This window comes from Grammomys surdaster, unplaced genomic scaffold (genome assembly GCF_004785775.1).
Source record: "Grammomys surdaster isolate TR1022 unplaced genomic scaffold, NIH_TR_1.0 169, whole genome shotgun sequence".
NCBI classification, from domain to species: Eukaryota; Metazoa; Chordata; class Mammalia; order Rodentia; family Muridae; genus Grammomys; species Grammomys surdaster.
The window spans coordinates 16,493,528-16,511,316 of NW_021604617.1; the positions used below are offsets into that span (position 1 = coordinate 16,493,528).

Genomic DNA, 17,789 nt, shown 5'->3' on the forward strand with positions numbered 1-17,789 from the left:
TTTCTTCCTTCCTTCCTTCCTTCCTTCTCTTTCTTTCTCTCTTTCTCTCTTTCTCTCTTTCTTTCTTTCTTTCTTTCTTTCTTTCTTTCTCTCTTTCTGAGTTCTTTATCTTATGTATACAGTATTCTACATGCATGAATGTCTGTGGGCCAGAAGAAGGCACCAGATCTCATTATAGATGGTTGTGAGCCATGATGTGGTTGCTGGGAATTGAACTCAGGACCTCTGGAAGAGCGGCCAATGCTCTCAATCTCTGAGTCATCTCTCCAATCCAGTAGGGAATGTTTTAAGAGCTGTGAAAAGGGTAATGAGGTGTCAAATGCTTTGTGTCATTTTTAGGAGGATTCAGAGAGTAAACATTTGGAGTGATAGCATCTTTGGTGAGGAGGTGAGTATTAGGGAAACAGAAAATGAATAATGAACTCAAGATTCAGTCTGCAAAGAGAGGCACAGTGAAACCAAGACCAATAAAAGACTCAAAAAAGGATCCAAGGTCCCCAATTAATTGATAATTTCATATCTCCAAACTAGATAGATCATCTGTCTACTCAAACCTTGAACTACTTGGATTGGAGGAAGCAAGTTATCCAATTTATTTGCTCACAGTGACTAACCTTCATATCATATTTTTTTCTTGAATAATTTAGCAGCATATATACCACAACTTTCCAACTGTTAACTAGTCAAATAAGTAGTGGGGGGGTGCTGCAGATTAGGAACTCTGGAGGATGACAGGTGACTGTACATTCCTGAATGTATTTGCACAGTTTGTACTCTGCCTTGATAAGAGAGTATTAGCTGTGATGTGGGCATCGGTGGGGTGTGATGCTCCACTCTGCTGCACTGTGCTGTTTGGAGGGTGGGAGCCATGAGGAGGTGAAGAAAAGCAGAGAAGAGTAGCATTTAGGCAAGGCAGCCACAGCCTGAAGCCTGCATTGTGATGGGATGCACACCACACTATTTCCTTTGTTGGCAAGATCCAGATTAGACTTGCGCCTGATCCACTGGAGCAGAGCCTGGGAAGCCTTCGAGGTGGGCTTGTCCCCAGCCAGAGAGGCGGAAAATCAATTTGGCTGGCAAACGAGAGCCCCCAAGAGCTCAGTCCACGCTCTATAATCCTATCCACTAGCAGCTCAGGAAATAGAAGCCTGAGTCCTCACATATTCATGGAGGATGTGAGGCATAAATCAGGCTTTAAGGATCAGGGGCAAAGGGAATGGACTCTCTGGCTGGCTACTAATTAATCAAGCAGAGAACACCTAAACTTAGCATCCTGGGATGAAGCCACTTACACACCAGCAAGCAAGCAGGGGCTACTGCTGCTCTTCTCCATCTCTTTTTCCTTTCAATTAAAATAGATATCGGCTGAAAATTTCCCCTTTAGCTGATGCTATTTACACATCCCACCCACCTACCCCCGCCTCAGCCCCATTCTCCCTTTAATTAAAAAACATGCTTATTGCAATACTTGCCAGAATCGCTTTAACGGTATTTTAATTGTAATGTCTCTGCCTGATTAAAAAAAGAAAATATGAACTGAACGTGTTTGCAAAAATGTTCTTGAGATGCAGGAAGAGAATTATATATGTCCTAGGAACGGATACCACATACCAATTCTTTAATTAGTCTTGTGTTGCAGTGACATGGACTACACAGAGGAGGGGAAACGTATCTGAAATAAAGTCATTTACTCGAAGCCACAAACAATAGCAGATGAAAGAAATAGCCTTTATCAGTTTAGATTCCCCTGGTAGGATAAAGAATTGCTGTCAAGCTAAAAACATTAAGCTCAGGAGAAGCCCATTCAGTGTGCCCACTGATCTTTGTACAAGTCAAATGGCCACTGGAAAAAGGGCAGAGGCACTGTGTTAGCAACCTTCCAGTGCTGACAATTTGGTGGGGTTCACTTTATTGTTCTAGGCTCATTCAAAAACCTGATCATGCATCAGAGTCGCCTGAACGAATATCTTACAACATAGACTAGGGGGTGGGAGTTCACTCTATACCTAGATGCTGTGGGCACCAGATACTGAGAACTGTAGGTGTTTCCTACGATTATGGGTAAGTTATGTAGTAGCTTTGGGTATGTAGAATCTTGCTATGCTTGCTCTAATCTAAAGAGGGCTGAAAAATAAATACAAACTTGGAATGATGGACTAATTCCCTTTCTCATTCAGTAAATATTCACTGTGATTCCCCAGTCTTTTTTTTTATATATAAGGTGTTTATATCAAATGTAGAAACATACAGTGTCTACACCCAGGGCCTACAGTGCAGTTGAACTGCTGCAGGCAAATAAAAACATCCTAGTATAGTAAACTGGCCTGTTTTACAGACAGCTGAGAAGGGAGGTTACGATTCACTTAGTTTTACGTGTTCTACATGATATAAAACACATTGAGATAACCTTCTTTCTGAATCAATTCTATACTAATTATAAGGATCACCATATTTGTGGAACTACACATAAATCTTTAAAGGAACTGAAATGCAGACAGGAATAAATGTTTGTCGTCTGTGAAGTTGTCATGAATTACTTCCTAACTAAATCTTTTATGTTTAGAGCTACAGAAAACCATCGAGGGCTTCATTCACAGTACTTCTTATATCTGAGTGCTCAAAGCCCCTGATTACACAATGGTGTCCTAATATCAGCGAAGTCCTCAAAAAGAAAACAAAGACAGAAACAAAACCTTGTCACCCCCGCCCCAAGCTGACAGAAGCCTTCCTACCTTCCAGTGTATTGCTTTTCTTCTTTTCCTTATCAATATTCCTTAAGGAGCCACCCAATTCACATTTCAGTGGCTACATCTCTCTGAACCAGATGGTCTTTCAATGGCTTCCAAATATAATTCTCTGATTTGGCTACAGCATTGCTCTATTAGAAATCAAGGATAAGTTATGTTGTATAGTAATTCTGGAACTATGAGAGCTTCATCTATTTTACTGACTGAGTTCCAATTATTTACAAATATGACATTGGATTTTTTTATTCTTTGACCATTGTGGAAAATTAGAAAGATCTAGGCTATAAGCTATGGCCCTGTATATATTACACAGTACATAAAAAAACAACAACAGAATAAAATATTTGCTCTCATAGTTTCTTCTGCCCAAGAATCCTGGTTACATAAGGAGCTCAAACTTCTAGCTCCCTTCCTATCTGGGATGAATAGGATCTAGGGATCATTAATCAACAAATGAGACAGAAAGGTAAGAAGAGGCCATGTCCTGAAGGACCCTGCAAGTCATATTCAGTTTGGATTTGAACTGAATGGCTAATGGAAAGCCAATGAAGGGTTTTAAGTAAAGGAGTTTGAGACATTTATCTTTCATTACTGAAAATGCTGTGCTAGGAATGGACTGGCCCATTTCAGTAGCATTTTTCATATTATAATATCCAAGATGTCAAGACATAAACTGTAAATTGTTAAGCATCTATCTATCTGTCTGTCTGCCCATCTATTGAAAGCATGTCCTTTCTCACGGCAACGGATTATCTTTCATTTATGGCTAATCAAGTGTGTCTGGAAGTAAATAATATAAGCCATTGCCTGGTTGGAAAAAAAAATAACAGGCTTCAGAGGGAAGTGTCCCTCACATAAAAAAGCCTTTGTCTCCGATCTCCTGATACATAAATAGCAAATGAAATTGGTCACTGTCTGGATGAATCCAGTAACATGTGAGAGTACCAGGAAGGATGCGTATAGAAAATTCACAACTACCATTAATGTCTCTTTTCAAGTAAGAAACTCAATTCTGCGTTCATTCATTCAACAATTATTTGGGCATCTGATTCTTTCCCAGAAGTCCACAGGTGCTTTCAGCCAGGATGAACAACAACAGTTCGGTCTCTTGCTATCCATGACCTAGATCTTCATAATCTTCCACAATGGTCAAAGAATGAGAAAAAAAAATCTTTTGTCTTATTTGTAAACAATTGGGACTGGAAGCATGCTTCAATTTGTAAAATAATTACCATACAAGCATGAGAACTTGAGGTCAAATTCCCAGAACCCACATAAAGCCAGACATGGCAGTACACATCTGCAATCCGGTGTCCTTATGGTGAGATAAGAGACAGAGACAAGAGAATTCTAGAACCTTGTGGACCAGATACTTGCCACGTGCCTGCCCTTGCACACAGGTGGAGAAAGCCAAGGGCTTGAGACACCACAGTTGGTAAAATGCTTGCCTAACAAGTACGAGTATCTGGATCCAATGTCGAGAAACTACATAAAAATACAATAAAACTGAACACAGTGGTAAACTTATAAACCCAGTCTACAGAGACAGGGGAAGCAGATACAGGCAAATCTCTAAAAGCTGGTGAGCTCCAACCTAGCAAGAGACCCTGTCTCGAAGAAAAACAACAAAATAAGAGTGTGCAAAGCCTAAGGAATAACACTCAAAATTGTCCTATACCCTTTATACACACACACACACACACACACACACAAAATCTCCACATACACTCTGACACACATGCACTGACACAAACAGAAATCAAGTTCTAATAAGATGACAAATTCTTTCAATGGTCCACCTAGCCTTATATAAAGTGTCTTCACATGATGAAAGTTACATTGACCTGTCACCAGGAAAAGGCTGACAACCCAAAGGCATCCAAGGCAAAGGAAATTACAGGTAATTTTCAAAATTACTTGTTAATACTTTCTGGTGCAGACTAAATCAAGCTTCTTCTTGGGACTGTCTGGAATTCCTACTTGCAAGTGTAGGCAGTGTGCTTTCTCCTTCACTGTTCTCATGCATAGGACTAGACATATTAGAATCTACTTTTCTTTCTTCCAGTGGAAGAGAGCTGCCGTTATTCAAGCACTCAAACCCACTGAACAATCTGTGACTGTCTCAGTTCCATCCAGGGTCCAGCTTGTTGACCAAACTCTATGAGTCAATTTATCCCCTCATCCTCTGCAGCAAGGGTAGCCATACTTTGACCAAGAAAGGAAATAATTAAGTCTTCTTTCACTGGCATTTTATAGGTAAATCATTTTGAGTTTGCCAATATGGAATATATTTGGCCAGCTTCCAAACATCTAGCATTGACCAAGACATCCTACTCAGAAAGAAACATTAATACAGTATATTTCATATGAGCAAAACCCCATGCTGTCATCAGATCCATTTCCCTTCAACCCAAGCCGATGTCTACAACTACAGCAGGCACTGAGCAGTCTGCCAAGTGACCTATGAGCCTGATAACCAGAAAGATGAGAGGTGTACTAGGGAAGTCCTGTGTGCAGCATTTCCAGGCCACTCTCTTGTAATGTGGACCTGAAGCACCAATGGAATCTGAGGTTAGGTCAGTGTCAATAAGAAGCAAGGAAGAATACAGTTCCCTGGAGAGAAGCTCAGTCTAGACGGTAAATTTAATTGGGCCAAGGATGGGAAAGCAGACTGTAGGGGGAGTGTGTGAGGCCATTACCAAGACAATCAGATACTGAGAACTCTGGCCTAAGCAATGGACTCCTCCCCTGATGGACTCACATTATTAGGAGCTATGAGACATAGAATGTAGGGCCTTGTAGGAGACCTTAGGTCTCTAGGGGAATATATTGGAGGCTATCACATTTGTTGGCCTCTTCTCCTTCCTCTGCCACTGTTCACCACCATACCTCTCTTAGCACAACAGGCAAACACTTGAAACTGTGAGACAAAATTAGTCCTTCACTTATGTTGTGCTTTCAGGTACTACGAGGAGCTAACTGACTCATCCGGGACAGCATTCATCTGGATTTGGCACTTGACAACGTACTCTAAAATCCCCAAAGATGAAGAAATTTGACAATGGACTAGACAATAGAGAAATGGCACAACATTCATCAACTAGCAGCAGCTGTGGTTGGTGGCACAAGATCTGTATAAAAGAAGCCAGTCAAGAGTCCAGCACTGGAGGGGGAAGAGCACTCAAGTCCCCACCCCAGCGGAGCAGCTATCAAACACTGTTGGCTGCTAGGGGAAACAAAGTCATTCTGTTTTGTTTTGTTTTGTTTTGTTTTGTTTTGTTTTGTTTTGTTTTGTTTTGTGTTTTTATTCAAGCATGCTCCACTGGCTCCAGACCATATGGGTGACACTAATTGGACTCAGGGCATTATTTTGAGAAAGGAGAAAGAAGTAGGGAGAGGGGCTGGAATAGAAGTTGGATCCGGAAGGAATTGTAGCAAATGATGGTTACTGAATACAGTTAAAATGTACTATGTGCATGTATGAAAATCCTCAAACAATTCATAAATATAATATTTGTAAAATAAATGAAGCTTCATCTCCAGAAGCCAGCAGTAATCATTTTGATAATATACAAGTTCTGACTATAATAGATCCAAAAGATTCTTAAAGCTGTGAACTGAAAACAACTTTAGAGGGAATAAGACCCAATCCCCAGTTGCACTAGAGAAGCCATAGAACTCATGGAGTCTGAGTAACAAGGAGAAAGGAGGCAGCCAGATGACAATTCTACTGTCTCCACCTCCTCTTCTTTCTTCTCTTGCAACGCAAAGAAAAACACTTCAGTGCACATCCTGAAGATAACAGGGGCAAAAGCAATCCAAGGTCTTTATTATCCAACTAATTCTTTCAGTAATCCATTTTGCTTTATATATAGAAGCAGCTGCTATCTGTAAATAACATTTTAACTTGGGTCCAATTCTCAGCCATCTCCTCTGTTATCTCTAGAGGTCCGAAAGAAACAAGTAAAGTTAATTGAGTTCTTATTCTGGACCAGGCCCTGTCAAAAACTAATGGCTTTAAAAATATTTCCTTGTTAACCCAAAACATCCCTCATAACCTGGGGAATGAATAGTAACACCACCTCACAATGGTCACAAGTGGTTGCTCTTGCTATTGTTGTGACTTCTGAAGTCACTATAATCTGGTACTCCCCCAGAAGGGAGAATCCTGAGGCTTATAACATTTCTTAGTTTAACCACGGTCACAGAGATGGTCAATGGTGAAGCCTGGATCTAACTCAGTTCCTTCTGGCTTGAAAGCCTGCCAAGCATTTAACTGTCCTGGTATACCAGTAGACCAAGAAATAGAAAAATCACATTAAGAACAAGAAGTGTATTACTAAGCAGCAAAGGAAATAGGAAGCAAATGGAAATCTGGTCAAAGCATTTTAAAGAAACGGCATTGTGAGAAATAAGAAACTACAAAATGTCGTCATTTATATTGTATGGATTTATGGTATAAAATAGGATGTTTTCATTACATATTTATATGTGTGCATACACATATGTACACATATTTATACTCATATACTCATTAGATAATCAAACAAATTAATGTATCTGCCAACTCATATCTGTCATAGTTTCGTGTATGCATGTATGAGGGAAAGACGCAGAGATATCTAAAATATACAGGCTCTACATCATAAGGATAGTCTAACCTCCCCTAATTAACTCTTAGTTAATTATTATCTCTCAACCACTTAACATAAAGCTGCTTGACCACCAGATGAGAAAGAGATTCATTGCCTCATTCAGGAAATCTCATTCAGGAAATATAAATGTTTCCTCAACTGCAGAAAATCTTCGCCTGGGATGCACAATGCTCTGAAAACGGGTAACTTTTCTTCCTTGTTTTTATTGCTCCTCATAATTACTTGGAATAAAAATGATAAGTTTTAATTCAGAAATGCCTATAGCTATTGAGCATCTTAACATAAAAGAACAAAAAGTATAATTAATGAAATGAAGGCAATATGCCCACTTCCATCCCAACTCATTAGTAAGAACTGATTAATTCTCTTTTGTGTTTAACAGTATCCCTAATAACTAAAAAAGAAAACGTTGGGGGTTGGGCATATGCTCAGTCAATGGAGGACTTGCCTGGCATGTGTAAAGCTCAGAGTTCCATCCCCAACACTTCACTGGGATGCAGGACTATAAACCCAGCAATAGGAACTAGATACAGAAGGTTCAGAAGTTCAAAGCCCTCTTCTGCTATAGGGATTTAGAATCCAGTTTTGCCTAAGGACTCTGCCTCAAAATACAAAAACGGAAGAGGGGGCATTGGAAAGAAGTGGAGATGAGTAATAAAAGCAAATTTTGTATCTTTTTCTAATTAGAATAAAATAATCTGAAGAGGGACAGCAAAATAGGTCAGCAGGTATCAGGTTCTGCACTCCCAAACAAAATAAAAAGGTAGATAGATCTGAATTTATTTATCATGATCATAAAAATCTGACTTATTTCGATACAATTTAAGAATAATTAAAAGGAGAGGAATGGGGACATAACTCAGTTCCCAGCACCCACAACGAAAGCTTAGCATTAAAGGGTAGCTCTGTCATCCCACCACTGAGAAGGTAGAGACAGAAGAATCCAGGCAAGCACTGGCCAGCCAGTTTAGCCAAATCAGTGAGATCCAGATTCTGTAAGAGACCCTCCCAAAAATGAAGCAGAGAGTGACTGAGGAACAAAACTGGCAGGAACACTCTGTCCCTGCCCCACCCCCACTCCACATAAGAATGTACACATATGTACATATTTCAGATTTGTTTCCCTAAAGTCTTTTGAAGGAACTATTCCAGTCTTGACATTTTTCCTAGTCTATCTCAGCCTGTAGCTGGAATGAGAAAATTCAAAGAAAATTTTACTCAGCTCTTTTCAGATTTGATTCCTGGTTATGAACAATAAAGACCATAAGAGACATCCAGAGACTGAGTTGCTCCTGGTAAGTGTGACAATGCTTTGATCTCTTATTGAGTAGCTCTTTATGATCCTTCAAGTGCTTCCGTACATACTATGGATCAAAATTGAGTTATAGAATATAAATTATGTATTGATGGCTGGAGTTCTTCAACAGAAAACACATTCCTCTACATATTTTGGAAGCAGAAAGATAACTTAGTAAAGGATGTTATGCTGCTGTTTATAATTATATATGTGCACACATATGTGAGTATGTTTGTATATACTATGTGTATATGTGAACATCTATTTTACATGTGTGTACATACATGCATGCATGTTATCTGTGGACATGCATAGGTATGGCTGAAACAACTGAGGGAAGTGAAAATAAATAAACTGGGAAAGATTGCAGTCAAGAAAGCAAGAAGTATTTTAATATACGCAATAGACTTCACCCAGAACTTGAACTGTATACCATCAGCTTGCCCATTCATGTACCAATCACCTAGCAGCTTTTGAGGCTCCATTGTTTGTCCCACACTGTTCTAAATCTTGACTAGAAAACATCAAATAGATAATAGATTTCTTTAGTTTTATTATTCCATGAGGAGGAATATACTTTGTACCAACAAGTAAATGTAAAGCATAGCATATGATAAGAAATATATGAAGAATAAAAACCGGAACTACAGAGAGAATAATCAAAGGGGTAGTTGCAATTTCAGAAAAGATGCCCTGCAAGTTTCTTCTAATACACTAATAGTTTCTCAGAGAGCATAAAAACACAGTGAGTGAGCTGCATAAATCCAGGGAACAAAGGACAATTAGGGTGAAGGTTTAAGGACAGGTGTATTCACAGTGTGCCTATTTGGAGTGACTATGGATGACAAGATCAAAGAAGAAATCTGAGGTTCAAAAATAGTAAGGGCTTTGGGTTTTACTCTTGGTAAGACCTGACATCATTAGAGGGATTTGAAGACTGAAGCAACAAAAGCAAATGACATGTTTAGAAGGTATGAGCTAACACTGATAGAGTCAACCTTAGCATACAGCACAAAAGGCAAATTGCAACGATTTCAGTACAAGAAATCTTACCTTCCATCCAAATAGCTTATTTCAGAAGTAGGCTTACTCCTGCATAGAGTAGAAAGGGGCTTATGAGCCTCCACCCCAAGCTTAGGAGATATAGAGAGCTGCTGGCTGCTGGGAGAAAGACTGTCAGTTTTCTTCAGGGTTATAGCCCCAGGTAGGTCAACCATGCTCCAATGGATGGTCCCACACCCATGTCCATAGGGGTTGCCTACCTAGATTCAGAAGCTTATTAAAACACTATGTTGGGAGGAGCTATGGTTTGGGTAGTAGATCTGGAAGGAGTTAGAGCAAAGAATTGGGAAGGAGGGTGATCACAATCGTACGCATATATAAAATTCTCAAAGAATAAATAAAGTACCATAATTTTTTTAAAGTGTCCTAGCACAACTGTCATCTGAGAGGCTTTACCCAGAAACTGATGAAAACAGATGAAAAAACGCACAGCCAAACTTTAGGCAGAGCTTGCTGAATCCTGCAGAAGAAGGGGAGGAAAAATTAAAGGACCCAGAGAGGTCAAGGTGACTACAAGAAAACCTAGAGAATCAACTAACCTGGGCCTATAGGGGCACACAGAGACTGAACTGCCAATCAGAGAGCACACATGGAACATATCTAGGCCTCTGCATATATGTAACAGTTGTGCAGCCTGGTCTTCATGTGGGACTCCTAAACCAGGAGCAGAGGCTGTCTCTGACTACAGCGCCTACCTTTGGATGCTTTTCCCCTAACTGGGCTGCCTTGTGTAGAAGATGTGCCTACTCTTACTGAAACTTGATATGCCCAGGCTAGTTGATATCCTTGAGCATGAGTGGTCTCCCTTATTCTGAGCAGAAAGGGAGGAGACATGGATGAGGGGGGATGAGAGGAAGGGACTGAGAGGAGAGGAGGGAGGGGAAGCTGTGATCAGGATATAAAGCAAATAAATTAATAATAATAATAAACGGCCAGCAGAATACTACTACAGCAACTCCAGAGTCCTCAAGGTCTCGAGTTCCTTTCATGTTCTTTCTTCCTGTCATTGCTAAATCACCTAATGATCTAACACAGTGGCTGATTCAGCTGTCTCATTTACATAACAGGAAATGAGAAAGACATGAAGTACAAGCAGGCCTTCTACAGCATCAGCTCTACTTTAAGAAACATCCCATATATCCCATATAGCTTTCCTCTTGGATCTTCCTGGACAGATTTTAGCACAAGTCTAATCGCAGCTACTAAAGGAGGCAGGACACACAGTATTTTAGCTGTCTTGTTATTACAAATGGGATCGCAATTCTGCTAATACATAACCCAACCGACTAGGAGCACTAGGAAGAACTTAGAGGCAATTTGTAGTAAGTCCTGCCAAGAATTACAGTGATCAGGACTACAATAGTACCAATGTAAGAGCAGATGTGTGAGAAACCCAGTGAGGCTTGAAGATAGCAGGAATCGCCGGTGGATAGGTTATAGTATGTGAAACAAAGAATAACCTCTGCCAGTGGGCTGGCCAATAGAATCCTGAAATCTTAGAAAGTGAAGTGGGGAAGTTTCTCTAACTCTGATTTTCCATATGACCAAAACACAAGTCCAAAATAAACGGCATGCTCCCTTTCACGCATGTGTGAGAAGAGTTGGCATGTCCATGTGAACGTGGGTCAGCCTTGACTGTCATTCTCAGAAATGTTACATACATTCTCTGAGTTAGGATGTTCATGCCCTGGAGCTCAGCAAATAAGGGAAAACTGGCTGACCAGAGAGCTTCAGGGATCTGCCTGTGTATGTGTCCCTGGCACTGGGGTTACAAGTGCATGTCACCACACCTCACACTTTCCTGTGACTTCTGAGGATGGGACTTGAATTCTCGTGTCTGCCTAGGAAGCATTTTTTTACTAACTTGAGTTATTTATCCCACCTCAAAAATGGCATGCTCTGAATCCTCTCCACAATTCAACTCTAATCACATACTCTGCCTGACCTAATTACCCACTCTACACCCTACATCGCTGCCCCATCTAACAACTGCCTTAGAACTAGAACTTAGCCTGTCATATTTATTCCCCTAGCCATGTTCCCTCTGGTAATATTGCTTGTTACTGGCATTAAGTATTAATAATTTTCTTCACTTTTTCTTGTATCACAGAGAATTCTCGGGCCACTTAATAAGCATTCACAAATTATCTGCTGAACAAAATTTGATCTGTGTCTTTTCATTGTTCTCGTTATTTCTAGATGCACAACTCATGTCTCTATGATAAAAATCTGCTTCCCCAGAGATAACTCTCCTCCTGCCAAGAACTCATGTACACCGTGTATGCAAAAGCAAATATCCACTCCTTACTAGTCCATTCCATTCAGCCTTTCTCTTCCCCAGAATGAGCATCTGTCCTACCAAATACAGCTCAGTGATTCTATACAACACGGTAGTGTTGTCTAAACTGAGAAGAACATGGTACACCATGGGGGGGGGGGGTAAAGAGTGAGGGTTATCTGCATCTGTGAATCTATAGAGAGAAGCTGTATACTTGGTGCACAGGACCCTTCCTTTCTCCAACCCTTTGATGCTCATCTGATGTCTCCTCTTTCACATCCTGTTCTTTCAACACTATTTTTTTTATTAAACATTTTGAGTAAATAAGCATATATCCGAAGACTCAACTTAGAAATCAAAGACTTTGAGTCAGAAAGCTTCTCCCAAATTGTTGTGGTATCAACAAAAGGCCAAGGCCTTTGGGTGGCCTGCAGGGTATCCCATCCGGTGCCAAAATTTGACTTCTGAGAGGATGGTCCCAGTTCAAAGCTTAGCAAGCAAGCTTTGAGATACAGTTCTAATACCCTAATTTTACTTTATCATTGCTAGTCTTCAGAATATTCATAGCAGCTCATAGATTGACAGTCCCTATAGCCACTAAGTCACATACATACACACATACATAGTGTTATAGCCACTAAAACACATACATATACACATACATAGTGCCATAGTCACTAAGCCACATACACACATAAATATATACATACATACATTCATTCATACATACATACATACATACTACTCCCCACAGTCACAAAGACACACACACACATACATACACACACACACAGACACACACACACACACAGACACACACACACACACACACACACACATATATATATATATATATATATATATATGCTGTTCCCCATAGCCAAAAGCCACATACATACAAACATACATACATACTACTCCCCACAGCCACAAAGACACATACACACATGCATATATTTGTACATACATATTTAATACTTCTCATAGCCACTAAGCTTCACACATACATGCATACGCGCCATAGTCACTAAGCCACACGCATGCATACATATATACATACTCCCCATAGCCTCTGAACTGCATATATACATGCATGCATACATACTACATTCATATACATACATACATACATACATACATACATACATACATACACAGAAAAAGCACAAAGGCAAGGCAAAAGCCAAGCGTGGCAGACAATTTCTCTCTTAAAGGGTACTAATTAACTGACTTGACAAAGAACTTTTCTCTCTTGGGACCAAAGGAAAAATAAAAGCAGCTTCCAGAATATAGAGTATCACAGTAACTGATCAGAATAACAACAACAACAAAAAAAAAAAACTTGGTTCAGTCTGTTAGAAATAGATATCAAAGGTGCTTTAGATAATCTTCTTCCAAATGTTTGGTTGTGTGTATATCCTCTTACTCTAACAGGAGTATATACATGCACTAATGTTCAAGGCATTTATAGTAAATACTGGTGTTTTAGCCTCAGGTGTCACAAACATCCAAAATTCAGCATTTCTCCCATACAGTTTTCATTTGACAATGAGAAGAGGCCCTTGTGTAACCATGTCTTATTATCATCCCTTGAAGTAGGCAGTGTGTTCCATTATCACTTAACAGACACGGAAGTAAACATACAAAGAGTAAAATGACTGACTTAGCCACATGGTAGATGAGTCAAACTTTGAATTCTCAGGCTTCTCCAGCTTCCTCCACCCTAGAGCTATGTGGACAGTTTTGCAGTAAGGAAGCCTATTTATATGACTTTCCATGGGACCAAGAAGTCAAAACCACAGCAGGGTAAAAGCAGGAAGACATTGCTTTCTTGGCAGAAGATTTCAAAGGCAGCGGCATTAACCAATTTCAAGGCGTTTGCTAGATTGTGGGGGCTGCCCTGGATAAGCATGACTACAAAGGGTTTGGGCAAAGCAGCAGCTGCTCCTGGAAAACACTGTTAACTTGTTTTTGAAAAGAATTAAAATAATTAAGCTCTGAGTTTTTAAAAAGCCGAAAAGAATGGCCTTTTACTTTGAACCTCTCTGACTATTTTTTCCCATTCGTTAAAAAAAAAAAAAAGTCTCAATTTGGTTTCAAAATAAATTGTCAATCAAATGTTGAAACTTCTCCAGGACCCTCCCTCCCCTCTTTCCCATGCCTTGTGAGTGACAGGATTGTAGAGGGTGCTGTTACTTGCTCTTCAAATGCCACAGACCTTTAATGTGCAGGGAGTTCAGGAAGCTTGTGTTCACATCTAGCAGTAGCAGGTGACTGGTCTCCACTGTGACATTGTCGCCATCGTGTGGCACTCTTTGAGGAAACCAACTGTGAGGCCTGGACCACCATCGGCAGAACTGGAAGGAAAAGTTGCCCTGGAAAAAAGGAAGATTTGGCTTGTTGCTTAAACTGGAGAGCACAGATGACAACAGAAAATGTTAAACGCTTCAGTAAAAGTCAGTCACCCTGTTTTCCTTGAACAATTAATCCAAATAGAAGAAAAAACATGAAAGAGGGTAAGCTATGCCGCTCTGCTGGCTCCTAGAATTTTTCCTATTTCTCTCAGCGCAGGCTCTCTCAAACCTAACAGACAGAGTTGGTCCATGTCTTATTTTTACACACAGATGTTGAATCTTGCACAAACAAAAACAAATCATGAATATGCTAGACTAGAGAGAGTTAAAATGTTTGCCTTGTGGGTGGCATCCTGCTTTATCATTTTTTTCACTGACTCAGCCACCAATTATCCTTGTTTTATAGGAACATTTCTCTTCCTGGGACCTCAGATCTACCTTACATGGCTCCTTTTTGATATTACTGTGTCCTCTCCTTTCTGCACAGTGCTTTGTGTTGAACAAAGCCGATGTCTGCCCAGTGAGAGGCAGACTGAATTTAGACAAGCAAATGTGAATAGCCCTGTGGTTAAAGTGAAGGTCAGAGGGCAGGGCTGGCTGAGGAGAATCATCCTCTCACCATCTCTTCTTTAGTTCTCCTCTCAGAACACTCAGTTTTCTTGTTTATCAGTGGTCACTCTAAAGTCACATGCAAAAGAAAGAAAGAAAGAAAGAAAGAAAGAAAGAAAGAAAGAAAGAAAGAAAGAAAGAAAGAAAGAAAGAAAGGAAGGAAGGAAGGAAGGAAAGAAGGAAGGAAGGAAGAAGGGAGGGAGGGAGGGAAGCAAATGGAAATCCTGGGCTCTGTCCATGTAATTCAGCACATGCTAGAAGCTTAGCATGTGTTTTCTGTAGTTCTAGAGCTACCAGGATGATAAATACCTAAAACGCAGAACAAAAAAGGGTGATTTCTTCAAGGTAATGCATTGGCAGATGCATGCCTCTGCACAGTTACTGTCATACCAGACTCCAACCAAATGGAAATCCTGGGCTCTGTCCATGTAAGCACCTAAGACATCCTTTCATGAAGAGTTAGATAGAGGCAGATGAAAGGATGAAAGACAACCATTAAGAAGGGAATGCATGTTTGTAATACTAGTAATTCTATCCATGTATAATTGTGCCCTGGGGTAGTTCTAACAGATGATATAAAAAATGGTGTTCTAGAAGAGGTAGTCTATTCTCTCTAAAAGAGGATGCTGACCTCCTTGGTCAACAGTTCCAAGATGTAGACCTAACCTAATCATCATGGGTCTTTGAGGTTGGATAAAGTATGGATTTTTGTTATCTATATCTATGAAGTAGGAAAAAAAAGTCTCAGGTTTTCCACTGCTTAAGAAATGTAGATATATAAGGCATATCAATAAAACGGGGTGTGCTTGAGCATCATTGGCAGCCAGAAGAGCCGCATCACCATGGTGACAGTCCATGGTCTAGAAGAATGAGAGCTCAGTCAGCCTCTCCAGTTGATCTCACCATAGAACTAGTTCTAGTGACGTAAAATGAAAATAAAAAACAACTTCTTACAAGGATATGCAGTACAATTTTATGGTACTTGGGTCTGAAATTAGATCCTTCTATACGCTGGGCAAGTGCTCCATCATTGGCCTGTATCTTCAGCCCTGTCTTTACATTTATTTTGAACCATGGTCTTACCAAGCTACCTAGGCTAACTTGGAATTTAACGGAACTCTGACCCTTGTCTCCTAAATGAGGCTCTAAGCATCCAAGCCTGCACCACCAGGCCTGTATTCCTCTATTTCACTCATGCTAATTTAGAAAAAGGAGAGGAAGACAAGCAGGAGGAGAGTGGGGAGGTGAATATGATGGCGAAAAGCTAGAGAGATGGACATGACTATATCGTAGCAACAAAACGGGGTGAACCAGGTTATTTGCACTCATTAGAGTCCTCACTAAAAGAACTGGAAAGGCTTGGGTTTCTGGGCCAGACACAGAACAATTATGGCCAACCCCCTTCCTTTCCCTGTATAGATAATGTTTCAGTGTTTCTCTCAGATCAGCACTTACTAAAATGCAGACACCCCCAACCCCTCAGTGTCACCACAGAGCAGGAAAATCAGCAGTTCTGGAGGTAGAGCAGAGGCACTTACCACTGTGGAGATCTCATATGACAGTCTAGCTTCAGAGTCTGAGGGGCTAATCAAGACAAGGACCAGAAGGGAGAGACAGAGAAGGGGGAAATCAAGGAATTTCCTCCTAAACAACACTCAAGCTCAGGATCTAGGATCAGGGTCACTGGACAGAAGCAAGTTAGGCAGGATGGTGTGAAATGAACTTGAAGACATATGAAGACTTCATCAGCACAATCTTATATATTGAATAGTCTGATGAGCAGATCTGTACCCAGCCACAGAACTACAAAAGGCGTGAAGGCTCATGACACTCAGTAAAAAAAAGAAATATCTGGATCAACCAGACATTAATTAGGTACTTAAGGGCATCAAAGGAAAACAATTCCATGGTGCCTTTCATCGATTTGAGAACATTTTTAAATTGCTACAATTAGCCCTGATATCTGTTATCCAGTTTGGAGTGAGCCTGGCTGGCACAGCAGCCTTTCTGAAACTGTTCCAGTCAGTCCCAGGCCAAGGCATAAGAAGATCAAGTGTTGTTATCTCCATTGTGAGGCTGAACAAATAGAGAATCAAATAGAGGCATTCAATCATGGGAAGCAAATTCCCACCTGAGGTCTTTTACTCCTGTATCCTCTCCTGAGATGCTCTTCCTAAAATACTGCATGGCTCACCCCATTATTACATCCATATCTTTGCTCAAGTATAGTCTTCTTCTCTACAACTACATGGTTCAAAATTTAACTTTAGTCTATCCTTTTCCTTATTATTCTTACAGGACATCATAGAACTCCCTCAACGTTTATTTATCATTTCTTGAACTTATGCTTCATTCTGTTAAAAAAAAAAGAAAGAAACTGCCTCAATAAAAATCATTGACATAACTCATTAAATTACTACTCCATCTACTATTTCAATAGTAGACATTACATGTGTGCACATTCACACAGACATAAATACATATGAACACATACTGTATATACTGTACCCTCCATAGTATATACATACAGAGTACACAAACACACAAATACTATACACACACAGACACACACACACACACAAACACACACATCTTTCTAATACAATGTATGAACAACTGGGTGCTCAATCCTAAACTATCAAAAACACTGCATTTCTCAACCCACATGTTTGGTCAAAAAACGCTGTATTCTCTTAACTCACTGAGTCTGATCTCTACCCTTTCACATTTCCATTCCTGTTGTCTAGCTCTATGCTAAGAAAGAGGGAGAAGAGGAAGGGGGAGACA

The 17,789-nt window shown here is 40.2% G+C and overlaps 1 protein-coding gene across 1 annotated transcript in view; it reads right to left on the reverse strand.

Annotated features, from left to right (window-relative positions):
* The window catches only part of Pkhd1 (PKHD1 ciliary IPT domain containing fibrocystin/polyductin), a 433,222-nt gene that overhangs the window by 289,084 nt on the left and 126,349 nt on the right, over positions 1-17,789 (reverse strand). Inside the window, exon 36 of the mRNA XM_028766634.1 lies at positions 14,258-14,414. Coding sequence (XP_028622467.1) covers positions 14,258-14,414 — 157 coding nt within the window. The remainder of the gene's footprint in view (positions 1-14,257; positions 14,415-17,789) is intronic.